The sequence below is a fragment of the Falco peregrinus genome, chromosome 13 (assembly GCF_023634155.1).
Source record: "Falco peregrinus isolate bFalPer1 chromosome 13, bFalPer1.pri, whole genome shotgun sequence".
NCBI classification, from domain to species: domain Eukaryota; kingdom Metazoa; phylum Chordata; class Aves; order Falconiformes; family Falconidae; genus Falco; species Falco peregrinus.
In genome coordinates, this window is record NC_073733.1 from 24,405,269 (window position 1) to 24,431,387 (window position 26,119).

The 26,119-nt window shown below is 48.0% G+C and overlaps 1 protein-coding gene across 1 annotated transcript in view; it reads left to right on the forward strand.

The window, feature by feature from the left end:
- The first annotated feature begins 6,425 nt into the window (after positions 1 to 6,425).
- Positions 6,426 to 26,119, forward strand: part of LOC101916736 (rho GTPase-activating protein 20-like) — a 39,683-nt gene continuing 19,989 nt past the window's right edge. Inside the window, exons 1-2 of the mRNA XM_055818169.1 lie at positions 6,426 to 6,574; positions 25,696 to 25,778. Coding sequence (XP_055674144.1) covers positions 25,699 to 25,778 — 80 coding nt within the window. The 5' untranslated portion in view covers positions 6,426 to 6,574; positions 25,696 to 25,698. The remainder of the gene's footprint in view (positions 6,575 to 25,695; positions 25,779 to 26,119) is intronic.

Below are 26,119 nucleotides of genomic sequence, written 5' to 3' on the forward strand. Positions count from 1 at the left end.
ATAGCAACACCTTTCTAAACTGTATTAGAAAATGCATAGCTTTAATGACCTGTTTAAACTACTTTTCAAAAGCTCTGGTGCATAGTGTGTGCTGAGGAGGCTCCTGTAGCCTTCCAGCACTCAGCATATTGTCTCCCAAAGTTCAGCCACTGCCGAGGTGTAAGGTTGCACAACAGCATCCACTGCCATCCTAAATTTGCTTAGGACATTTCCATTGAGTATTTGACTATACATTTCCCATGCTTGGTCTCTTTTAAGAGAGGCTGGTTTCTTTTGAAACTGGGAACAAAATCCCAGTAGGTATTTTCAAGTTCAGGGAACGTTAAAAGAAACAAACTCGAACCCCCAGTGTGGAATCTTCCCCTATGTAAAAATATAGATGCTGTACTTTTTTTAACAGGCCTCCAGCAAGGAGAGATGAAACGCAGCGCTGAGGACCAGGTCTGAAAACAGGACTTAATCCAAGGCCACTAAATCTCTGGCTGTGATGTATGTTACATTACACTGAGATGGGAGGAGGGTGGGACCTGAAGTCCTGAAGAAATTATTACCAGTGCTTGAAAATTCCCCCCATGTGCTTTGGGGCATCTGTTAGAGACATGTAATGGACCCTAACAAAGCTTACTCTCTTCCGTCTTATGGACCAAGTCATTGCTGCTTCAGGGCTTCTGCTGGGATAGTTTGCATGAAGAAGACTTCAACATCAGCTTCACAAAGCAGAATCCTCAGAAGACCTGTCCTTTATTCAGGAATCAAAGAAAGTCACAGGTCTCCCAGCATCTAGGGAGCTCCTGAATTTCAGCTGCACTCAACAAGAAATGGCGTGTGAGAACACAGTGTCGGAGAGATGCTCATTTCAGTTGGGAATCAAGCCCTGAGTTTTCATCTTTTATTCTACCTGAGATAAAGCAGTGACAACGTAAACAGACATATTCCTGCCCTTTCAAACCAGCTTTGTGCCAAGCTGTTTCCAGACAGGCAATAACAAGAAGAGGGAGGAGAGCCTTCCTCATGCCACTGCTATTAAAGATCTAAAGACCTGTTCTCCAGTTCTTTCCCTCTCCAGTCTCTTCCACATCTCTGCAAAACTCTTTAGAAAATACAGCTTTTCTAATCTGACAGCTTTATCCCCTGAGTATGCAGGACCCTAAGTATGAAACAGAAGCAGAGCAAAACCTAACTAATTGCATTGCTTAAAATTATGGCCCAAATCTCAGTGGGTTTACTCATGTGATTAATGTTTCATTGAAACAGAGGAACGGGGAGCAACCGATGAGTTATCCCACTGGTTTCAGCGGGTTGTGGATTTTTGCATGGGTATTTCCAGCAGCTAAATGAAGGTTTAACCACACTGCAACTGACTAGTCTAGTGTGCATGGAAATGCAAAATCTGAGATTCCAAAAGCAACAACACCTTGGCCAAATAGCATGTGAGGTGTTTTCTAATCCTGTTTGCTTGATTAACGGCATGGCAAGACACACTGACTGTTTATATTGCAAACAAGGGCACAACTCCAAGTTAGAGGTGGTTTTAAAAGATCTTTATATTGTCAGATTGTGTTCACACTGGGAAGGGGTAGGGGTGGGGTACCTGTGGGAGAACATTACGTATGTTAGAAACACATTTTTCTCCTAGCCTAGCAGCAAAACTATGTGACACCCTACTTGAATGAATACTAGCCAAGCAGTGAAAAAGCCTGTTGCTAACTGGGCAAAAAGCCTTTTACAAAGCAGCAAGTCAGACATGAGAGGTGAGGCACATCAGGCTGAGGGCAGGAAAGAGCAATGGCTAGAAACTGCATGGGAAATGCATACCTGAAGTAGTTAAGAGGACTGTGGCAAGAAGGGCTGTTATAAAACTGACTTTTTGCCCTGAGGAAGGAAAGAAAAAGGAGTACCTGCCATTTGGAAACATATTCCTTTTAGTGGCCTTCGTGCTCTTCAGACATACCAAACCATTGTACAGACATCCTTATGGTATTTTCAGCCCAGAATGAAGCTACAGCAGACAAAGGAACCAGGAAAACAGGATGCCAGCAAGCCTTGGTAAAGGAAACATGATGTAAATCAGGGAGAGGAGTACACAATGCTTATAGGATGTATTCTTTCTATAGCAGGGGCCAGGTCAACCTTTGGCTTGAGAACAAGATCCAGCCTGGGCAATCACGTTAAATGACATTGTGTAGGGAGGATGTGATGGGCTAGCCTTCACACATCAAAGGCTATCATCAAAATTCACAGCAAAGGAACACAGATTTTTGTACAGATCTGATCCATACCCCGGCTAACCCAACTTCCTGCTCTCAGCCACAGCCTATGACTTAATGCTTGAAGGGAAGGAGGAACTTCCCTGGGTTTCAGCTCAGTGACAGTGTAGTGCTAGGTGTGGAAAAGTTTCTTAGCTGATTCCTACATTTGTTTAGCAAATAACTGATTAGGACCACTGGACATCAGTGCAGTAGAAATGTAGGTAACAGTGTCAGCAGAACAGCAAATCATGAGTCATGTAGTATTTCTGCAGCACTGTAGTATGGAAAGCAAACCCGGGAGCACAGTGAACTTATTTGTTGATCCTGTGTGCTGGCACACTCTTTCAAATAGTTTCTCTGCACTATGAAATAACAACTCCAAAAATTAAAACAAAATATTCCTATCTGTTGAGAAATTTACTTCTGTTCAGCACTGGCCTGTCTCTGTTTGAGTTGCTCCTGTCAGACAGAGATCTCCTCACTGATGCTCAGGCAACAGGGTCAAGGAGATCTGACAGCAGCAGAGCAAAGTTTTCAAGCCATGTCCCATAAACAAGGGAAGTATTCCAAGACCTTCCCTGCCTGCACAGGAGGATGAGGACTGGACTGCACTATGTTTTGAAACAAATCCATAACCAGCAAAGGAAACAACTGCAGTGGAGCAGAATCCCTTGGCTGATTCTTTATTTTCTAATGTAGATGGGGCTAGAGGTGTGGAATTGGGTCCGGCGGAGGTGCCTCAGAAAATGCCTGATACTGTGTTGTTCGCATCTTTCCAAAGCACAATGATTGGGAATAACAGTTGTCAAGGAATTTATCCTGAATGCCCTTTTGAAAACAAATGCCAAACTGTTGGGGTTTTATTTCTTGGGGAGTGTTGAGTTCTTTTTTTTTTTTTTAAGGACTCTTTAAAAACTTACTCTGAGGGCTACAGTTGGAACAAGTTGGGTTTGATGTGTTTGCAGACAGGCTTCCCTGCTAGAAAAGGCTGTTTCAGTGGAGCACTGACATTCAGCGCCCCTTTGAAAGACACCAGGGACCTAAAGACCATTGATGCTGTCAGATTTCCAAGATTGAATTCCTCCCTATAATATCAAGGCTTGCAGCCAATTCGGCTGGCTTGGAGCAGTTGTATCTTTAAAAAATGCTTGATGTGTATTCACATTTCAAAAAGGGGAAAAGCCAACATTGCAGAGTGATTCAGAATGATAGGCATACAACGGAGTGGAGCAACAAAGTCATAAGCAAAGGCAATTCAAGCAGAAATGACCTTCCTAAATTCCATATCACTAATTCTGCTCCTTGGAGAGAGTGCTTCAGCATTTGTACCCTAGCATGATGCAACTATTTCCTTTCTCCATATCTGATCCTCTACATGGCTGCTGTGATATCATAAAACAAACTAGTCTGAGAAAACAGCAGGCTATTTCTGAGCCCTTTCTTAGGAAGATTTACCGCTCTTCAGAAAATGATCATTCATGGATGTTTTTTGGGCAGGGGGCAAAGGGGAGGGAAGAGGATCCTCTGTCTAAATTTGCTTGAAAATTTAGGAGAAATGTTCTTTTGGTTACTGACACATTTTGCTGATATCCTGAAACCCTATGCCCATGCAATGGAGATAAAGAAACATACCTGAATTCCATCAAGCTACTGGTGGGAGTGTAATAAGCTTAGAGATCTAAAGCATTTTTAATTAGTATAATGAGTGTTGTTAGACTCAGAATTCACAGGAACTTGCAACTGCAAAGGGAACTTTTTCTGCTTGATAGGTTAGGAAAGAGGTACTTTGGAAAGGAAAGCTCAAGAAATTTCATCTGGAGAGCTCCTTTGGAAAAGGCTGTCCCATTTTACTTATAGTATCATTCCTATAACAAGTCAGTGGGCAGAGCCATATCAGGACTGTGGGTCCATTTTCATGGAAAAATATGGAAGAAAAGTACTAATAAGCACTAGCACTGTGAGCAGTCTTAGGTTTCTCTAGCCCACTTGCACCTTTTTGCTTACAGGAAATGCCTCCTGAGTTATTTCCCAGGAGAAGGAGAGCGGATGGGGAAGGGGTGCATGGTTCATAATGCTCCATGAATGTGTGCTGGGGGGAGGCTGGCTGCTTTATTTTGTCTTTTTAAAGACAAACCACATACACTTGGGGTGGGGGGTGGGGGTGGGGGCTATAATTTCATTTTCCAAAGGTATCTCATGTATCTTATGTTCAGAAATATTTGTAAGGGTTCTTTAGAGACAGAGGAGATATCATTATCAAAAAATCACCACTTTTCAAATCTTATATGCATAGAGAAAACAAAGCTTATACCACAGTGTACCAGGTGGCAAATAAAGCATCCCTCATATTTCTTTATAGGTTTTAAAAATCACTTGACTTTCCAAGACAGTCTGTGCGACTGAGATGTGGTGCACTTTTGTTTTTTAAATGCTTCAGTTTATTTGACGCTTTAATTACTTGTTTGCAGGACTGAACCTATAATGTGAAAGACATAAAAATATCTTAGCATAGATTAGAGTACATTCTCCTCATGTAATGTATTCTTTTCAGCACCTCACCAGAGAGGATCTGATAGCACTTCTCAGAGTGACACAACTGTGAAAGTATCCACCCTTGGTATGTGTTTACCTTGAAATAGTCTCTCAAGCGGCTTCTTTCTCAACACAAATAGACTTCCCCACATAGACAAAAATACCTGCTGTGCAAGTAGAAAACTTTCTAAAGGAAAGTTCCTACAGAACAACAACAACAAAAAACATTTTTAAAAAGGGAGAGGAGGCAGGGAGGGAATACACTTGGCCTCTGTTGCTTCTCCTGCCTTCTCAGTGATAAACAGTCCCAGATTATTTCAGCCTGTGAGACAGCCACCCAGGCAGATCCCACTTTAAGCAGCGCCAGTAATGCAGGACAGCAAGGAGTTTGCGCTGTTTTCTGAGGGCTTTTACATACCTCTCTATTCTGTTTATGATGGCAAAACATTCCCACAACAGGAGCTTTAAAAACCTTGGAGTAAGAACACAGTGCCTGCTGGCTTTTGCTGCACAGTCACTCTTAACTTTCAATAGGACTCAAGTCCCTACTCAGGGGGCTCTTTCAAAAAATTTCAGCCCTGTACATTACAGCAACACTAACAAATAACTTCATGATAACATCTATTAGCACAATTGCATTAACTGGCTTCCTTGCAGAAAGCTCAAGGAAGAGGTCAAACAAATACAGTAAGGGTGGCAAGCCAGGTTTTCCCAAAATGGGATAGCGACTCTCCTCCTAGAGAGCGAGCGAGGATCAGGGAAAGATCACAACGTGCAGAGACAATGGCTGCAGTTAGATGGTCCCAAATACTCTGGCGCGTACTGCCCAGCTGGAACCAGGCTCTTCCTCCCAAAGGAACAGACGGACTGCTAAACTGGACTAGATTTTGGGGGGTTTTCTACGGAACTGGATGTAAAGAATGACACAGACATAGGCATAAGCAAAGTGGGAAGCTCGTTGCTTTTAGGAGAAGTTGGAAACCTGTGTGGGCACATACATTGCTGATAGCTGGGGTAGGTAGGAAGTGGTGGGAATGTGACTTCACAAGTTGCTTTCATGCCCCCTTGCTCAGGTGCACTGACGTGCAGAACAGCCGCCCTCCGCAGCAAGAGCGGGACCGTCTGGGTCCTGCCAGCTCTTGGCCGCGTCCGCCCGGAGAAGCCGCCTTCCGGCAGGACCTCCGGGGCCGCGCGTCCCCGTGCAGAGCCCCTCAGCCTGCTCCTGGGCAATGCCGCCGCGGAAAGCGAGGCTCCGCGCCACCGAGGGCAGCGAGCAGAGATACCCAGTCCCCTCCCACCCCCGCTCCCGCGCCCCGGCCGCTTTGCTTTGCGCTCTCCCAGCATTTATCCCCCCCCTCCCCATGCGGCGCCTCCCGGGGGAGGCCCAGGCGGAAAGCGCCGGCTGAGCTGGCGGCCTGGGGCTGCCGCTGCCCCGCCGCACACTGGGCCGTGCCCCCCGCCCAGCAGGGGCGGGCTGGCGCCGACGGGGCACTCGGTCCGGCCCCCCAGCTCCCGACGGCGCCGGAGCAGAGCCACTGCCGCCCTGCGCCGGTAGGGGGCGCCGCCGCGCGGCCCCGCCCCTGACCCGCGCCCAGCCAATGGCCGGCGGGGCAGAGCCGCCCCGCTCGCAGCGGCCCGCCCCTCCCCTCCCGGCCGGCCGGGCCGCCGGCCCCGCGCCCAGCACCGAGACCACTCGTCGGCCGCCGACAGTCATGCGCCGGGCCGCGCCCGGGCTGCGGGCATGACAGCGCGCCCGCGCCCCCAGCTGCGCCGCGGGCTCCGCGCGGAGCCAGGCAAGTACCGCGGCGGGGCCGCCCCGCTTCCTCCCGGGGCTGCGCTGCGGGGGGGGGTCTGCCGCTGGGCCCCCGGGGGCTGCGTTCCGGGGAGGGGTGTCTCTCCGCCCCCTTCCTCCGGTGTGCCCGCGTGTCCCCCCCGCGGCCCGGCGGCTGGGTGCATGTGCCGGTGCCGCGCGGCTCAGGCGCTGGCGCGGGGGAGCGGGGGCTGTGCGGAGCCGGGGCCGCGGGGCAGGTGCTGGGGAGCATCGGCTGCAGCCCGGCGGCCGACGGAGGGGCCCGGTTTCCTCCCTGCGAAAGGGCAGTGGGCTGGGGGCGTCGCGGTGTCGGGCCAGGTCGGGGGGAGTGACCCGGGGGGGGGGGGGCGTGCCGCAGGGGGCCCGGGGGCTGCCCAGCCTCGAGCGCGACCCCTCGGTCGCTTTCCCAGAGGGGCGGCAGCATCGCGGCGCTTTCGCATCCCGCTGCAGTGCTAGGAAACCTGCCAAGTGCATGTCACTGCATTCGTGTCGGGACACGGCGACAGGCAAAGCAGTCCTCAGCTCCTCTCCTACCGCCTCGTGGTTTTAGATGGCCAGGAGAGGCTGCAGTCTCTGGAGGAGGTGAAGCATGTGGCAGGGCAGGGAGCGCGCTGCTGGGGAAGGGATGCTCAGTCTGCCGAATGGCAGCTGCCCTGGGTAATTTTTTTAAATTCAACAGAACAAACAATAGAATATCGTATTAGCATGGGGTTAGCCTGAAAGAATGGAAAATAAAGAGGGAAAGCTGTAAGCATTATTCAAAACACTAGTTTGAAATTCTCAGACAAATCATCCAAAACAAACAGTAGCTGAGCAGAGCTATTTTCTTTGCAGGGAGTTTCCACTGGAATAAATAGCAAGTCCTGTTAAAAAAAAATATATAAAAAAAATCTGCGACTAGTTGTAAATACTTATAGTGCTTGCCAGGGCTGGAGGATGCCCACAACCAGAGACATCCTTCTGATCCAGATTGGTGTTGTATTGCAGCTTTTGCTGCCAGTTATTTAGAGATGCTTGCCGTTTTTACCTATGGGCCCTACCTAAGAAAGAGGTGTCTGGTTTTCCCTTTACCTTCCCATCTTCTGCATTTAGAACATTCCCTAACATTCTTTTTCCTAACCAGACCTCTGTCTGCTGATGCCTTTATGCAACATAGACACAGCGTTGCTGTGATGTGCCAACTCTATGGTACCTGCAGAGATGGAAAATGAGAGCCTTTAACAGTATGTTTGTTGCCTCAATGTTACAGCCAGTCGCGGGCTTGTGCAGGAGCTGCACAGCTTCTGCAGGAGCATGGAGCTCCTACATGGAGTGTATTCCTTGGGATGCACAGAGGCACCAGGCACTGCACCTTAGCCTTCCCAGTGATTTCATCAAGGACCTGGTCATTAGTTTGTCCAGCATGACTTTAAGCTAATTAAGCCACTGGTAGTTGATAGCATATGTATACATGGCAGTGTTCCTCATCATGGGACAGCTGCCCGGTGACTTGCTGAGGCCTGGCACAGCTCATGCCCAGCTGCAGGGAAGTTCCTGGGTACATTTCCTGGGCCCCTGGGCTGGTGCTCTCCAGGGCACACGTAAAGAGAAGTAAAGCATTTAGTTTGTGAGCCAGAGAGAAAGTGGTCAGGTGGACGTTTTGATACGCATGGGCCTTTTAAACCTTCTCCCAGAGGTCTGCAACTAAATAGTTTTCTCAAAAATCTCACTGCCTCTAGCTTGGTTGGGAAGCCTATTTATTTAACGCCCTCTAGTGATGTTTTAAAAATTAACGTAGATTCCAAAGAAAGCAAATATTGAAGTTTGTTGGCTTAAAAAGATTTAAATTTTCTGAGAGTCAGCTGCTTCAGGGAATCCCTGCCAAACACAATACCACACTTTGGATGGGTGCATAACCTGATTTTGGGTAGGTGTCTCTAGCCATGCGGCCATAATGATGGTCTCTGCCTCCCCTGCAGACCCTCAGAGCTGCTCGGTGAAGGTCCTTCTGTCAACAGCACTGGACACAGTTCCTTTCTCTTGACCTGTCTTTAAGTGCTGCTGCACTTTAGGTTTTGGCTGAATGCACATGTAGATCGCTTAATGTGGCTCTGGTCTAGGTGAGATTGGCATTCGCAGAAGAGACCGTTTATGCTTCTTGGTGCTTCACCTTTGTTCGTTGTAACTCAGCTAGGCTGGCCCCAAAAGTGGGAAGTGTGTGCCCTTGTCTTTGCAGAGGAGCTAGCTCTGGGTGCTGGAACTCTTCTAGATTGTAACCAGGGGATGTGAATCGAGCATCAGCATAGTTGGACTGGTTTTACTTCATAGGTATGGGAGATGTCAAGGAGTATACCATTGATACCATTTCTCTTAATTAGCCTGAAGGTGTAGTGGATGTTTGTTCTTCCTGACTAGCCATGGGGGATCTCAGATCCTCTCCTGCTTGTGATATGGAAGATCCTGATTTGTGGCTCTGATGCAGGGATCCTTCTTGTGGATCCTTCCCTTGTCCCCCATGTGCAGCGTTTCACCAGCACACCATATTCCACCTTCCTGCCTGCCATAGGTTCACCACCTGCTGCTGTTCCACCCTCTGTCACGCCAACACCCTCACAAACACCTCAGGCTCCTCTATTTGTTCTGTTCACCTTCATCCATATATTACTCTACCACCCTTGCCAGTGCTGCCATCACAGCAAGTAGCACCCCAGCAGATCCAAATACACACCCCTCCAAAAACACCCACAGCAGCACTCAGCCACTCAGGCTGTTATGCGCCGGTGTTCTGCCTACAGTGTACAGTCAGAGCTACATCGGGTGGCACCCGTCTCAAACGAACACCCCAGCAGCCTCCGGAGCACCGGCAGCACATCACCCACTTCGCAGCTCTGCTCAGGAGGCAGCCTGTATCCTCCGGCTGGGTGCTGGCATGCAGAGGTCATCTAGAGGGGGTTCTAAAGTATGGTACGTATCTGATCTGTATGGCTGGTTTCTCTCTTAAGACAGGAAACCTGCCTTGCTAGCTCCCAACCTCTCCATGTGCTCCTGGTTAGGGACCTGGCATCTCCTTGGGAGATTCTCTTTGACTTGTCTGTGAAACTGTCATCGATGTGAGGACTTAGGCCTAGTAGAGCGAATAGCAAGTCTGCTTAACAGCACCTTCTCTGTTTCAGCGAGTCTGAGACTGTGGTGTCACTGTCATTAAAAAAACTAACCAAAGAAACCAAAACCAAAACAAAAAACAATAAACCCCACTTCTGCTCCTCTTCCATTTCTCTGCATTTTCTCCTGAGGGATCTTAGAGCTGGGGGAAAAAGGACTGGTGCAGGGCTGGGTGCACAGGGGACCAACCCCTCTCCTGTCACCACAGTCCTGCCTGCCTTGTGTTCCCCTGAGAGCAAATAGCAGAACAGATGAGGACATGGAAGTTTCCAAAACCTGACACCCATAGTTAGCCCCTCTGAAAACAGGTAGGGTGGAGTTCGGCTTGTGGCATGCGAGAGAGAAACTGAAGCAAAACAGGATGTTTTTTTGTGATTTAAAACTTATTTTTCATAATTCCAATTGAAAGGCTTGGTTTGGTTTTGAAGTTGTCTGCCGCATTTATTGGGAAATTTATCAGCCAAGGAGCTTTGTGCGTATATGTGTGTGTATGCAGATGTGTATGTGTACATGTGCTTGCATAGGGAGAGCAAATGAAGAGGCTAGTGTTCAGCCTCAGGACAGTTTTCTACCTGAAAAGTAGTAAAACCAATAGGAATTAACAGCTAAGTGATGGAAAATACAAATTCCATCTATGTAGCTCTTCTGTAAATCTTGCTGGACAATTGTTTTCTGCTCTGAACACCTCAAAATTGGAAAAATTCTGTCAAATCGTAAAGTATTTATCAAATATTTATCAAAGACCCGCAAAAACACTCATGACTGGAGGTATTAGTTTGCACATAAACATGTGTTAAACCCCAGTAATGGGAAAAGAGGTGGAAGAGGCAGATGAGGAAGCTTTTGGGGTCATCTGTACCCCATAATGTGTCTTGTATTTGGCCTAGTTTCTGCCAATACAGTTTTCACACTGGTTCCTGTATAGGTTAAGGCAAAAGTGAGAAAGAAATACTGGGAGAAATGAAGGTGGGGAATAATGTATGAATCAGAATAAGTATCTTTAAATATGATGTTTCTTGGAGTTTTCCACTGCCTGCCCCTTCAGGCTGCACCAGAAATAGAGGCAGAGAGTGACATCTCCGAAAAACCCCAGGGCCACCTGCTGTCCCCACGGCCGGCGCAGGCTGGTGCTCCAGGAGGAGGTGCTACCTATGTTGAGGTGGCTCCTTTCTGTCCCCTCTCTGTCCCAGACTGTGCCCTTGCACTGGCTAGGAAGAGTCTTGCTCTCTAGCCTTTGGTTCTTTGGAGATGCTGTGCCCGCTCTCACAAAGCCTAGCCTCCGCAAAGCACTGGCATGTTGTTATTGACCGCGGTGGCACACAACAGCTTCTGCCTTGTTCCCATCGCTGCTTCTCCTTGGCTCATCTGTGAGTTTCTGTGGTAGCTTGTGGCAGTCGTTCCTGGGAATAATTAGAACAGCCTTATATAAGGAAATTAATGTGAATAGTTTGATTCCACTGCTTATCTTTTTCCACCTCTTGTGGCATCAAAGAACAGGGACATGTTCTTTAAGGCCACATGACTTGACTTGCATTGGGTCATTGGCAAGAACATTTTTGCTGTAAGAATGTGCATATTTCTTTGTTAGGCTCGCTTGGCAATCTGGCCTCTGGGTTATTCGATCTCTGAGCATTCATCCTCCATGATTAGCTCCTCTCCTTCCCTTTGCAGTCTGCTGGCAGCTCCTCAGGCTGTGTTTTCAGACCCCTCCTTCACACCTTCTTTTTTTGCATGGCTCAGCTTACAGAATGCTGCTTCTGCCAGCCTTTCCATTCTCAACTTTTGCCCAGCTGCTCAGCAGTTTCTCTCTTGGCCTCTGTCACTGTTCAACCCTTAATGCTTTGCTGCAACTCCAAAAACTGGCAAAAAAGTGCAATTGTTTAAGCCAAAGTCTACTTTTACTTGCCCAACTTGTGTAACTTTAGACTTGCAGCTCCAATGAAATTCACAATGTTTGGATCCTCACTTGAGGCTGGGATGCCTATTTTTCATTTCCATCAACTGTAAAATTCTGTGGGATTTAATCCTACAATTTAGCACAAAGCTATCGTGAGCTTGAGGACGAGTTTGGCGGTGAATGTTACTTAATGAGTGTGTTACCCCTCCTGATGCTAACAGACAGATGAGCAAGCAACAGAAAGAGGAAGATGCCTTTCATGGCATGTGTGCTGGCGGAGGTGCTGTTGATTAACCCATTTTTCAGCCAGCCAGCTCTGAGAATGCCATTTAACAGACCAGAGTCTGTATAATGCTAACAGGATGCTTCTAAGGCATAAAGGGATTAATGTTAAGCTCTAATGAAATCCAGATGCACAGAGCTTGCTTCTTTTCAAGGTCTTTTCCATGGCCAAGCTGCAAATAAAATTATTTTATCATTGTAAATAGATAATAAGAAACACCAGACTTGCAATGTGCACCAGGTATTTAATTGACAGGTAGCGAAGGCTGCTGGCAGCTGCCTGGGGGAGAGGATGGGGTCACCCACTGATCCTCTGCCTGTAACATCATTTGTAAGGTGGAATGTGGGACCTTTCTTGGGGAGCACAGTTTGTGCACGTTTGCATTGGGGCGGGGGGAAGCTGGCTTGAAAACAAGCCTGCTGCTGTCCCTGAAGGAAAGCCGAGGCAGGTAGAGAGGGGGGAGCGCCTGGCTGGTCCCTGCCGGGGCGGTGTTGGTGGACCACCAGCAGCTTGGCGACTTGCATTGACTATGGGTCCAGGGAGAGGATAGGATTCATACCATGGCATTCAGGTGGATCTGTGCTGCCTGCCTCATGGACCTGAGGTGTTCTTGCCTCATAAACTCTTTGTGGTTTACACTTTCTCTTCCTGGTGCAGTTTATATCTTCCTGTATCACACACTGAGCATGGGTGCTGTGCATTTCATGCACCGGTAGTTACTGGGGTCCCTAGTGGGGGCTGGCCCACACATTCGAGCTCAGAGTCCCTGCTCTGGAAAGGCTGAAGTAATTCTGTAGCTGGGCAGACCCAGCTGTCTATGGCTTTTTAATTTTTAATATGGCAGGAGGAGGAGTTTTGAACCAGGAGAAGGGAAGGGGGTTATTTTAAAGACAGGAAGGAATGTGTTACATTTTTCTGTTCCTCAGGTTTGGCTCCTCTGCAAGTTTTTCCTTTTGCCAGGGCTCCATTCAGTGAACTATTTACTTGCATTTTTAAAGAAAGAGCATGGTTCTTCATTTACTTTGGCCTCAGTGATGAATATTTATACTGTAAAACTCCACAAGTTCCCTTCCAATTATATACATGCATCCAGCTTTATATCAGAAACTTCTACCCCAAAGTACAAGCCTGAATTAAATGGTTTAAAGGGCTTTATCTAAGTGATGCCCCCACTGTTTTCCCACGAGTCTTGTCATGAGTCATCCCGTAATTGTTTGATGCTATGCTCATAATCAGAGCATGCCACAGCTTGATGCTAGAGACCATACGTGTGTGTAGAGCTATGCAGGGGTTTCCTCTGGAGCTATAGAGGCAAGAAGTCCTCGCGAGAGGTTCCTGGCTTTCAGCATTGGTTCAAAGGAAGGAAAGGGATGAGGAAACAGTCCCACTATAAAATTCTATCAGAACATATAGGGGGAATCTGTTGCAGTGGGTTTTCCCCGTGGCAATAAGCACTGCAGGAAAATCCCAACAGGTGGCAGCTCTTTGTTCTAATCCACTGTCAGTAAATATTTCAAATTTAGTCAGCCATGGACACCAGAATTGCAGCCAAACTGTCAGAAAGAAAGGTGAAGAAATGTTACAAAACAAGGTTTTACTTTTGGCCTCCTGTGCTAGTACTAAAGGGGGGTGTCCTTCCTTTGGCAACTGTTAGTTTCTTGCCAGGCCAGAAGCACAAAGTACGTAAGTATTTCTAAATCAACATCAATATTTATTGATCAATTAGCAATTTGCTGTGCTGTGCTGGCTACAGAGAAGAGACTTGCATTTGTGTGAGCCATAGTTTTTCAAACTGTTATCAATGCCAAAAAGACTTTGTCCAAGTGCATTCTTCAGATGTTCAGCGCCTGAGCCTGTTGAAGGTGATGGCTAATATTCATCCTCACTAGCAGTGTTTTTCTTGCAGTGCTTTTTTTGCTGTCCCAGAATACACAGACATGCTCCTGCTGACCCTTCAGATTTGCAGGGAAAAGACCACCCATGGATGTTTTCAGCAGCAGTTGCCCATAATTTTCACAGATTCTGTCTATCAACACTGTATCAGTAGGCTGAGGCTTGTACATAGCAGGAACTTTTTAATGTTTTATTCTTGTATCCATCACTTTTCACCTCTCTCTGGTACTGGACGCCACAGTGAGGAAGCGCAGAGCTCCAGGTGGGCATCTGAGGGAGTGGCACTGCTGATGGATGGGAGCTGTGGCCTTGTCTTCCTGCTTAAAGCTTCTTAAAAGCCCCTTTTAGGTACCGTCCTGCTGTTTAGGTGACAGTTGAGAGTTTCACTTTGGTTTAGGATCCTGGGCAGTGCTGTATTGCAGGACCAAGCCCCTGTGCTCATTCCCCAGGCATGGGTGCTGGCGGAGGGCACTGCCATGCGGGCCACGGGTGTGTTCAGTAGCCAGAAGCATAGAGACAAGCCTTGACAAATTCCATGTGTCCTGATTTGAGGTCCAGCCCAGTGTCATTTTAAGAGTGTGGACCATTACATTAGCTGTTCAGAAAGACCTGTTTCAGCCGGGAAGACCATGGTGCTCCACGCGGCAGCAGTCCCCTCTGTGCTTTGCAGGACATCCTCCTGCACTCGCTTCAGCATTGTTCCAGCCTCCTGAGGAAGGCAAGCCCTGCAGGTATAAGTATCCATGGGAGCAAGGAAAAAAAGTGGCATTGGAACAGATTAGTGTGAGTCAAACGAATCTCCAGCCACCTCCAAGTGGAAAACCCACTCGGGTGTTGGCAGCCAAGAATTGTTTCTCCCAGTCCCCCTTATATGGGACATTTTAAAATAAACTAGCAGGGCTCCATTTCTTGGAAGGAAAAGGAAATGTTTCAGTGTGTGTCCTTGCAAACTGATTTACTGCCATCAGGCTCTGCATGTTTTAAGAAATGTTTGAGCTTGGTTGGAGCTGCATTTTAGCAGTAAGGGAGAGGAAAGCAATTAGTGAAACAATACAGGAAGATAAACTTCTGTAAAAAGGCTCAGATAAATATTTACACCGAAGTTTCTTAGCTCTGAGTTCACATTAGACCCTGCCCTTTCTCCCTGAAGAGACTTGCATCCACAAATAAAATACTAGGCTGTGGCCACCCAACATTATTTTACGATGCCTCCTCTGATTAATTAGGCTAATTATGGATCTTAAGGAATTCAAAGAGTTAAAGTGGTGGCAGTAGAGTTAAAGATTCTCCCTAGTGTTTGCAAGGAAGAGTTAATGCTTTACCATATGCCTGTGCTGGCAAAATTCACCCCTAAGAGCTTGTAAAACTGCTGCACTTTTTTTCCCCCTCTTCTGGGCACTGAATTTGCACCCTATGCAAAGTGAAGTAGTGCAAACTATTAAAATATAAATGGGCAGACATGCATGTCCTTAGCTAACATGAAGAAATATGGAAAAATGAGGCTGGATGGATTGGAGCAGGATCGCATTAGCCAGAAAACGGAATGGGCTGCCAGAGTTTCAGGGTGGTAGGAGGCACAGCGCAGTTAGCAGTGTTAATTGGGCTGCATGAGCAGTTAATACTGTTTCTTATTAGGTGGGGTGAGTCATCTATGTTGTGGAAAAGCTTCTATAGCCCCAGTGGTGGCAAAGGGACCTGTTTCTACGGACAGGTAGATGATGGCAAATGTTTAGGTATCAGGAATTCCTGGTAATACTGCCTGAGATTTGCTCTGCTCTGATTCTGTCTGCTCACAAATGCTGTGGGTCTGTGGTTTTGGAGAAGCTCATGGGGAAAGAACTCTGTCTTGTTTTCGCAGTGAAAATGTTGCAACGGTGACTCCAGGGGAATAATATACCTTATGATTTGAGGAGAAAGGACCCCTAGCTTAGACCTCTCCCAGAAGGAAGACCTAGCTCCCAAGCCTAGCTCTGCCACTACTTTTCTGCATCACTGCAGGCATGTTACTTAAATCTTCACTCTGAGCCTCAGTTTCTCCATTTTCCAAGCAGTCCCTTTGAAGCTGGAGTGGAGACGTATGGGATAAGAGTAAGGAAGGGCTTGGTTGAATAACAACTGTAATGTGTTTAGAGCCTGTCAGCTGGAAGATGTCATGGTGAAGCGCAGTAGTTATGTAAAGGGAAAAGCAGAAAGTCACTTTTGGTAAGGCCACCGCTGTCTCAGAAAAAGGCTGTGTTAGTCCTCTGGCAGCTAATCGTTTTCTCAACAGAGCTCCTCCGTTGGTCACCGGCTCCTGGGCATGTCCAGCGGTGGGCATTCCTCTAGACATGTAGGGTTTGCTTCTCTTCCCTTATTCGCCTGCCCTGAAATGCCTGTAGAGCAGCCACGAAGGCCCAGTGTACTGCAGGGGTGCTCGTGTGGCAGCTGGGAACGGGGTGTTGTGGCAGCATAACGTGTGGAGCTGCTCTGATGTCTACTGAAAACATTCCTGTTCCTGGGATGAGAAACCTGGTGGTGCAGCTGGTGGATGAGCACTGTCAGCTGGACGCTGTAGCCTGCCTCATCGTCTCCTGGCTCTTATGTGTAGTGGATAAGGGCCCGTCTGATGCGTTGGGGTGGAATATCTCGTAGAGGTGTGAAGTTTGCCTGCAGAGCCTGACTGCTCAGAGGCAGGGAGTGTGGAGCAGGTGTGGGGAACGCTCCCAGAGGTGCAGCAGCCCAGGCACCAGAAGAGGCAAAGTACGGTTTTGGTCCAGCTTCCTCTCAAAATGAGGTACTCGTTGTCACTGTAAGGGCTGGGAGGGAGGTGGCTGTAGCCTGCCACCACTGGTAACATCTGAGCTTAGTGATGGATTGCACCCAGATGTGGCAGAGAGGGAGGCTGGGGCTCTTCCTGTAGGTTCTGTAACAGCAGCCAGCACTGATACCTCTCAGCCCCACCGCGGGGAAGGGTAATCCTGACACCCTCCTCAGCAGCAGATAATCCGGTAACGGAGCTCACAGCCCAGCCTGGGAAGGGTGTCATTCCGGGCTTAAAACAGTGCAAACCCACTGTGCTGCAGCACTGTCTGAGCTGACCCCAGACCATCCCTGCTGGGAAAAAAGCAGGGTGAGAAGCAGAGGGACAGGCCAGCTTTTGGGGGAAAGGAGCAGATGGCCCCATGGAGGGGGCTCTGTCTGCTGGGGACAGGATTGCAGCCCCTCGAGTTGGGGGGCTCTGTTGTCCTCTCAGGGCTGCTCCAGCCCTGCTGCCCCTGTTTCTGCTCAAGCTGAGGCAAGGGGACCCGGGGCAGAATCGCTGGGAGCTGCAGGCAGCAGCCCAGACGCCTGCTGAATGCTGCTGGAGCTCCACCAGCCAGGAGGAACCGGTGTGCAGGCACTTGCTCGTGCTTCTTGAGGCTGGGGTGATGGAGAGGGTCAGCCAGCCCTCGCAGTCTTGCCAGCTGCTCAGTCCCAGGTCAGCACTGCGAGGGGTAGCTTCAAAAGGTGGATCCAGCTCCTTGGGCAGCCCAAGTCCAGACTTGAGCTGAGGGGGAAGGCTTGGGTCTGCTGCTGTGCAGACCAAAGCAGAGGCTCCAGCTGGCCAGGTAATGACCCAATTTAGCACAGTTCCACCTCAAACAGTTAACTAGTGGTGAAGTTGTTACAGGAAATATTCCAGATTGCACAGGAAAAGCAACAGGTTCAGCCCTCTACCCTGAGATTTCGTGTGCCTTCTGGCAAAGCCAGCCCCTGCAGCACTTATACTCACAGTCGTCTTACACACTCTGACTTGGGGGCAACTAAGTGCAGGACAGGCTGCTCCCCCTTCCTCTAATCAATTCTTTCGAGAACGTTTTCATCTCCTGAGTGTCTTGTCCTGCCTATCTGGGGACTCACCCCCTGGTTTACATGCCTTACAGCACACAGCACGGGCACTGCTGCTGCGTCTGCTCACATCGTCCCTGTTTGCTGAAGCCAGTGGGCACTGCACTTCTAAAGATTCAGGTTTTAGGCACAGAACGATTTCTGGATGTCTTCTAAAGACATCTCATGATTGAATAGCTCCATTACTTAGCAAACCTTTCAGATTAGTGCTCCACCCGGTTGATTATTCCTGTTACTCTAGTAGCAGAGACACAATAATAATACCACCAAATTACTTCATCATATGCGTATTTCGTGCTACAGCCCTAGCTAGATTCATTATGTTGCCATACAAGCAGTACATAAAACTTGAGAGTTCAGTGACCTTGGCCTGGCTCTTTCCCTATATTACAGGAGTGTAAAGCTACTGACTATGGTAGATTGCAGTGATTTACCATAGCTGAGGGTTCTAAATGGTCTTTGCTGGACTCTGCTCCATCCTAGAGGTACTCGGCAAGGTTTGTGGCAGCCACCTGACCTCCCATCTCCCCTCCAAGCATGCCCTTGGGACCTTCCTCGCTGCGAGCATCACAACAGAGGCTGTTTGCAGCTCACCACTCGAGGCCAGCTTCCCCAGAGCTGTCGGTGGGGTTACCCTGGTGCTGGGCAGCAGGGGGCAGGGGAGGTTTTGGGCTGGGGGTCCTGTGGGAAGCAGCTGCTCCTTTTGGAAGCTGGTTTATATAGACCAGGGGTCCTCAAACTTTTTAAACAGGGGGCCGGCGCGCGGATGAAGGGGCAGGCAGTCATCTGCGGCTGCTTGGTTTCTCCCCCCAACCCCCGGGGGGGGCGGGGGCAGAGGGGTTCTGTAAATACCGGGGGCTGGATTGAGGACCCTGGGGGGCCGTATCCGGCCTGCGGGCCGTAGTTTGAGGACCCCTGATATAGAGCATGTTTTTTGGAGGGACTGCTCCGTTTTGGAGCCTTCTCCCTGTCAGGTCTGCTGGCCTGCCCATCTGGCAGTGGGCTGAGAGGAAGCTGGTTAGCAGTGCCTAACCGTGAGCACCATTGCAACAGCAGATCCCTGCTGTGCATAGCACCTACCCCTGACTGGGAGCTGGGCAAAGAGCAGGAGACCAGCGCGGGAGCCAAGTCACAGCCCGGGCTTGTGTCTTGGTCCTTGAACTCCAAACACTCACCTTTTGAGGGGCACTTGGAGGAGAACTGGCGAGGTTTTTGTCTTATTCTGGGTGGCAAGCTGGGGAGGGAATCAAGGCTGAGAAGGCGGCAAGTGGTCTTCCAAGGAGCTGGTGGCATGACATAGGAAGGAGCCCAGGTTTTCAAGCCAGTATCACCCAAGATAGTCTGTCAGAGTGGCACAGCACATCTGGATAAGATGCAACAGGTAGGCACGACTGAAGCTGTATCCCAGTAAGGTGATGCTGAGTGCCCTGCAGTGGATTTCCCTCTTCAGGGGCAAGGGGGAACAACTGCAAGACAGCAGCGTTTGGAGCCCCTGCTAAAATTACTCCTGGTCATGGGCTTGCATTCAAGTTTGTGTGGGTTCCCAAGTGGCAGATGAAATCTGGTAACAAGGGCAGAAGGAGACAGCAGCTGTGCAAGCATGCTTTTCCCTAAAATTCATTTTAAGTGCAAATCAGCATAAAATGGCAAGCCCAGTTGTTTTCAGTTCATGTATCCTAATGCCTGATTTCCTTCTATGCAATGAACAATTTCCCCTTCTCTTTCTTTGAATCTCTCTATTTGGGTTTTCTAACTTGAAATGCAACTGCAGTCTTATACAGGCACTTTGTAAGAGCATCCTGCACTCACATAAACAAGACGTAACAGAGCAGCAGGCAGAAGCATCTCGCGCTCTCGTTAAGATGCTTCTGTAGGAATGCTGCTGCTAACATAAACTTATTGGATGGAAAAGCAGCAGCGGTTGTTTACATGTGGATGGATCCAAGCCCAAGAGATCAGTTAATTGTTTCTGTGCTCTTAGCTGGACTCTTAAGTACTTTTTTTGAATGTGGCCGGAGTGCTGAATAACATATCTACATGTATACAGTAACTTTTGCTCTGTTCCAGTAGGCCACTGAGAAATACGACTTTACTGGGTTCCATTGATTAATAGCAGGTCAGCTATCTGCTCTGACGCAACATACCAATACTGTGATGAGAGTTATTTGTAGGAAAAGAGTGTTTCACAAGATCCATCCAAGAATGAGAATAGTTTCAGTGTTACTGGCTCTGAACAATCTGTGATGCTCCAAATAATCAAAGACATTGTGGCCCATGTTTTACTCTTTCTGTTACTTTAGCAACATAAGCCTCCCTAACTGATCTGAATGTCAATATGGAATTGACTCAGAGTTTGCGTTTGTAATTTTTTTTTCTTTTTAAAGAGTATATGATACCCTTTCACTGTCTTCACAGCTAGAAAGTAGGCTGTTTGTCTGACGTGGGCAGAATGACACTGACAGCCGAATATTCCACATAAGAGTAACAGAACATGGCAGCTAAGAGCATTGGGAGAACAAATTTCCCTTGGAGGTGTGAGCTGGGTGCCTGAGTCATACTAGTGAAGTGGTGGTAGGGTCTCTCCATTCAGCAGCATGCAAAGAATTCATGGTGAAACATCAGTATGCTGAGGATAGGGGTAGACCTAAATTAACCCTCTCCCTATGTTTGATCTTACTGCTTTTAAACCCCCTGGGTACAGGGAAGCCAGTCCAGTGTCAGGTCTGAAGTGTGGAGTTGATCTCATTTCCATATGATGGTTTGTAATAAAATGCAGCTTTGAACCTCTTAAATCCTGCTTGTGATGGCACCAGATCCCGTGCAGGGTCTTGTTAAACAACCACGTCGGAGGGAACAGGAGGGGAAACACTCAAGCTCCAGAGTTCGCTGGGGCAGCTGGACTTTTCCTTCACAACACCTTAGACACTGATGGGTGAATGTCCCACATCTGAAGTCACATCTTAATTTTTAGACTATGTCCATCTCTATCTAGCAAAGGACAACATCAGTAAAAGCAGTGCGCAATTCTCCCCTTGTCAAAAGAGAAGGGAGGGGATGGCGATCATTGTTGCCTCAGCAGAGAGCATATGGGGTGGGCACAGGCTAACCGACTGATCTTCCTCGCTGTGTGTTCCATCCCCACAAAGGACATTTCCACTACAAGACTGCAGGGCGGTATGGGCCTATCAGGCTAGTTTTGAATGTGCCGGCTAGCCCCATTTCTTGGCAGACGCTCTGCAGAGCATCATCCTCCTATTTCTACACCGCTTTCAGACTGGCGTTTCAATCTTTCAGTGGTGACATACCTTATGGCCAAAGCAGAGCTACCCAGGAGCCTTCATGTAGTGTATTTTTTTCCCTGGAAAATGCAGATTAATTGAAAAAAAAACCAAAAACATTTTATCGAAACACACTGCTTTGGAAGAGCTTTCCAGTAAAATGAAGGGAGGGCTCCAAAGGAATTCTTCCTGCCACGCAGGATCTTAAAGCTTCCTGCCAGGCAAGTTTCCATTGGAAAATGTCCTCGCTTCATGCCAGCTCACCCACCTAGCCCCATGGTCTGCAGCTTTGCAGCAGCCCTATCATATGGATTAACCCAGAAATCCAAAGTCCTGTGGATCTGTCACATCTTGCTGTGTGCATGGTCCTGCATCCAGGCGGTCCTGACCTTGCAGGTGGCAAGCCGACCAGCTCCTTGGCTGTGTTTACCTCCCACGTTTGGTCTGGAAGCATTAGGGTCTCAGGCCCATGGCAGCATAACCTACTGTCTTTCATAGCATCAGCAGCTCCTGGGTGACAGAGACGTGTTTCCCTGGTGCTGTGCACTGACTGACAGAGATGGGTCTGACTGGGCAGCTTCCCGATGCTGCTATCAGAGTGCACCAGCCTGGTCAGCTTGCAGCAGGTGCTCAGGTCAAAGAAAACTTAGTGCTTTTGAAGGCACAGTGTGTCAGTGTTTCTGAAACAAATATTTCAATTTATGTTTTGCAGAAAAACTGCACTGTTAAAAAAATCTTATTTTCATTTCTGAATGTGAACTAAACCAAATAGCAGCTTTGGAGTGCCACAGATGTTGCAAACTTTGGCCAGCTGTTTGCAATCTCTGACCAGCTATTGACAGAAGGAAAATCCAGCCTGTTCTATACAGGTGTTGTTACTTTTCATCTCTATCCCACTTTATGTGAAGAATAACACTCAAGTGCAGAGGTCAGTGGGGCAAAAAAACCCCACTGATGCTGGCCAGCTGAGCCAAGGGTGTGGGCCATACATGGGTTTGGAATGAGGGGCATTAGACTCACAAAGTCCTCAGTGCCAAGAAACACACAGCTAAAATTGGCAGCTTAGAGATGAGTAATGTGCAAACATGGTCCAAACTGTTGCAAGTGTTCACGCACTTTCAGAGTATGTTGGATAAACGAGTATCTGTTTCCATGGCATCAAAACAGCCCAGACATTATGCTGTGTGCCTTCGGCGGTTCTCTGGTTCCAGTGCCTGGTTAGTGTGAGCAGAGCTGACTTCCAACAAGAGCACTCCAGAGCTCTAACGTTGAGGAGCGCAGCGAAGTCCCCCTGTCACCCGAAAGTGGTGCTCGTGGGGAATGCAGCTGCCGGCATGATTCGTGCCGAACGATGCTGTGTAACACTGCCAGTGCCCAGGCGAGCCACAGGCTGTGGACCACCAGCCACCCCCCTCACGCTGCCAGCTCTGCTGGTGTGCAGCCGCTGGGCTGGAGCTGCAGGGGCTCTGGCCGCTGGAGAGCTCCTGCGAGAGACAGAGGCCTTGCAGTGTCTCTACTGTGTAGTGAGATGGGAGGGGTGGTTTTTGCAAAAAAACCATAAAACTTCAAAACATGCAGGATTCAGAGCTCATTTTACATGGCACTGGAAGAACACGCAAGGTGTTAGGAGATTGTCCTTCTCCAGCAGCCTCTTAAGGAAACAGCATTTATGTAGGCTAGCCCATGCAAACCAGAACTGTTTAAAATGGGGTGCACAGATGCATCCTGCCAAGCAGGGAAGGAGGGCATGAGCAGCTTTTACCTTGTGTGGCTACTGAAACCAAAGGCAGAACAATTTATTATCTGTAATATCTATATTATATATAGATATCTGTAATATCTATAATAATGCTATCTGTTAAATATGCAAATTAAGTATGTTAACTGTGAAATTACGCCAATTAATTGTGTCCAGTTCCTTCAGTAAGATACCACTTGTGTGACCTTGTGGCCATCGCCTCAGTGTTGTCCTGCCAAGAACACTCGACTGAGGGCTTGGAAGGCGCTTTCCTCCTTTGCCTAGACCAGGGGGCCGGCACGTGGATGAGGTGGCAGGCAGTCATCTGCGGCTGCTTGGTTTCCCCCCCCCCCCAACCCCCGTCGGGGGTGGGGTGGGGGGTGTTCTGTAAATACCGGGGGCCGGATTGAGGACCCTGGGGGGCCATATCTGGCCTGCGGGCCGTAGTTTGAGGACCCCTGGCCTAGAGTCTGTTAGGGATCAGGCAACTGGACCTCTGGGCAGCTGGTGGTCTTAGCGCGTAGGCAGGATACCCTGCCTCCTGTAGTCACAGCATTTCACTGCAAAGCCAAAGTTCTGTCTTTGTGAGACTTCCACGGGCAGTCCAGCACCCACTGGAACTGGTGCTAGTGAACAGGTCCTCAGGCTTCTCTGGAGACGTACAATGGGTGGGCAAAGACAAGGCTTCTTGGAAGGCATTGCTGCTGCCCTTCAAACAGTCTGAAACCTTTCCTAATGGTCAGAAGTGATCTACCAGCACTGACTCTCTGGTATCTCCCCTGAAATTTATTCTGAGTAAAATGTCCTCCAACACTACACTGACATAGTGTATGTCATTGGTGTTCCTTACCATGTTGTACCACAAAGCCAGCTAGTTTTGAGGTGGCCAAAATGCTTGCTTTACCTACAGTAAGGTTATTACATGCCATAGGATTCTTCAGGAATGTGCCCCTGGCACAAAGATGCATCTGATTGCCCTTTGTGCCTGCTGCTTGCTGCTGACAGCTTGATGGGGCTTTCCACCAGGCAACCACACCTGGCCTTTCTCCCTACCTAAGATACCACACGACCAATGCTTTGCCGTACTATGTTTTGTAGGAACATTTTATTCTATTAAGGCACCTCTGAAAGCCAGATGTTCTGTTTTCGTAGGGACTTCCTTTTTTAAAAAACAAACATTGTTGAGTTTATGTTATTTTTATTTAGTTCTCTCTGTGAAACTTCCGAAGACAGATCTTTGCTTGGCAATATCATATCAGGGAATGACGGAGTAGTTGTCGTCTGTCTCCATCTACATATATGCACATACACAAGGAATCTACTTAGAGAGCACTACTGATGTTGCAAAGCTGAATATTCGTACATTAGGAAATTACACTCCAGCTTTGAGTTGCATGATCATACACTCTTTTTCCCAAGGTCATCTGTGCTTTGGAGGTTTGTGCCAAACCTGATCAGGCAATGAATCAGGAGTTGTGTAACAGGCCTGTAGAGAATTCCCTAGTCTTTTGTCACAGAAGTCAAAAGGTATATTGTAAATGAAATGGTGTGTGAGAAGGGGTGCGCCTTCCCTAGCAGCTGGACTCCACACCAGCCTCCACCACAGGTTTCCTTTCTGAAGTGTGGTAAATTACTTCCACCAACTTCTGAAGTGGTCACTAATGCCCTGTTCTTCATCTCTGGGATTCCTCACATCCGTCCCTAGAGACAGACTTGGAGCTGTGCTGAGCCCCTGTAGCTGCAGCAAGGGTGAGCAACAGCAGGGTTTCAAACCAGCCCCCAGCCAGCTTTGGTGACTGCTCAGAAAAATCAAGTTCAATGTGTTGAACACCAGGCACCCAGAGTGACTGTAATTGCTTTGTTCTTGGCCTTTCTGTCAGTGAAAAGAGGATAATACCTTCCTCTAACATCATAAGAACGGTGTGTTAATGTGGGTTTAAGGTGCTGAGCTGTAATAGCGTTGTGTAGTCAGAGAAGGGACTACTGAGCTCACATGCAACAAATACTTCTGTGTTCAGCACAGAGTTTGAAAAGTATATGGTTAATAAAAGGAACATGCTTTCTCTGCAGGACCTCTCCTGAACCAGCAGTCCAGGTTTCTTTTATTCTTAGAATATTCCATATTTTGATACGTCCAGAAATAAAAGATCAGTCGTTCTCAATGTACTCTAAACCTCCTGGTACTTAAAGCTGTAACACAGGGAAATGCTGAAATTAGAAATGAGCCATGGGACAGATTTTCCCATGTTTACTAAGCGAGAGCCACTGATGTAAGGATTTCTTTCCCAGGCTAAAATCTGTCAACCTTCTTCCAGCACAAAATTCATTTAGCAGATAAAAGGAGACCTGTGACCTTTGTGTGTACATGTTGGCTGGGATGGTTACCATGTCTAACTCACAAATCCCTCTCTTACTGTCACCTCATTTCTGTGTTACACAAGACTTGGTGGCTGTGGCTGTTATAAAAGTGCCTTGAGATTACACTACCAGGAGAGGGGCCTAATAACAGTCTATTTGTGGAACCTATACATCATGGGAGATGAAGCTAGAGAAAAATCTACTGAGTAACCTCATCCTTACCTTCAGCCTATAAAACATGGCTGCCCATGGTATTACATGCTTGTTCACAGCTTTGTCCAGTCCAGTTTTAAATTGGATTTCTATACCTTTCCTTAAGAAACCGTTCCATGCCATGAGTGTTAGGAAGTTTTTCCTGACCTTCAGCCTGTGGGGTTTTTCTCTGCTTAATTTCACGTCATTTGAATTTTGGCTGTGAAAACTGGAAACATTTTAAGTGAGGAAAGTTTTAAGTATCCCACATAAATGTGAGAGCTGACAAGTGCTTTAGTAATAAGGAAGGGAGGGAGGTGCCTGAAAGCGCAGATCACGGCTTTCAGTGCTGAGGTTTCGTGAGGGTTAACTAGATAAAAAGAGGACTTGTGGAGTGCGATGAGCAGATCTGCTTCCAAGGTGACCAGGCTAACTGGAATGTCTTTTTGTCTTGCAGAAGATGAAGCCCATAGCCCAAAGAAGACGATCTGCCCCTTCTGCCATTACTAAAGCTCTCAGCAAGTCAAAGTACCATTCCAGGTAGAGGAAACACCTTTCTCACTCCTTTTCCACCTTTCTGCCTATACGGTCTGAAATCAAACTGGGTTTCAAATCCATTTAACAGTGCGGAGAGCAGTTTGTTTATGGACAGATATGGAAGAGTTTTGGTTTTGCTGGAACAACATCATGCTCAGCAATAAAAGCTGAAGGAAAGGAGGATGGGGGGACATTAACGTTACGGCATTTGTCTTCCCAAGTAACTGCTACGTGTGCTGACGCCCTGCTTCCCCAATGGGAATTCCTCTTTTTTCCCATTTTATTTTCTCTCCCTGTCCTGTTGGGAGGGAGGGAGGGAAGGATGGAGCAGCTGAGTGGGGATC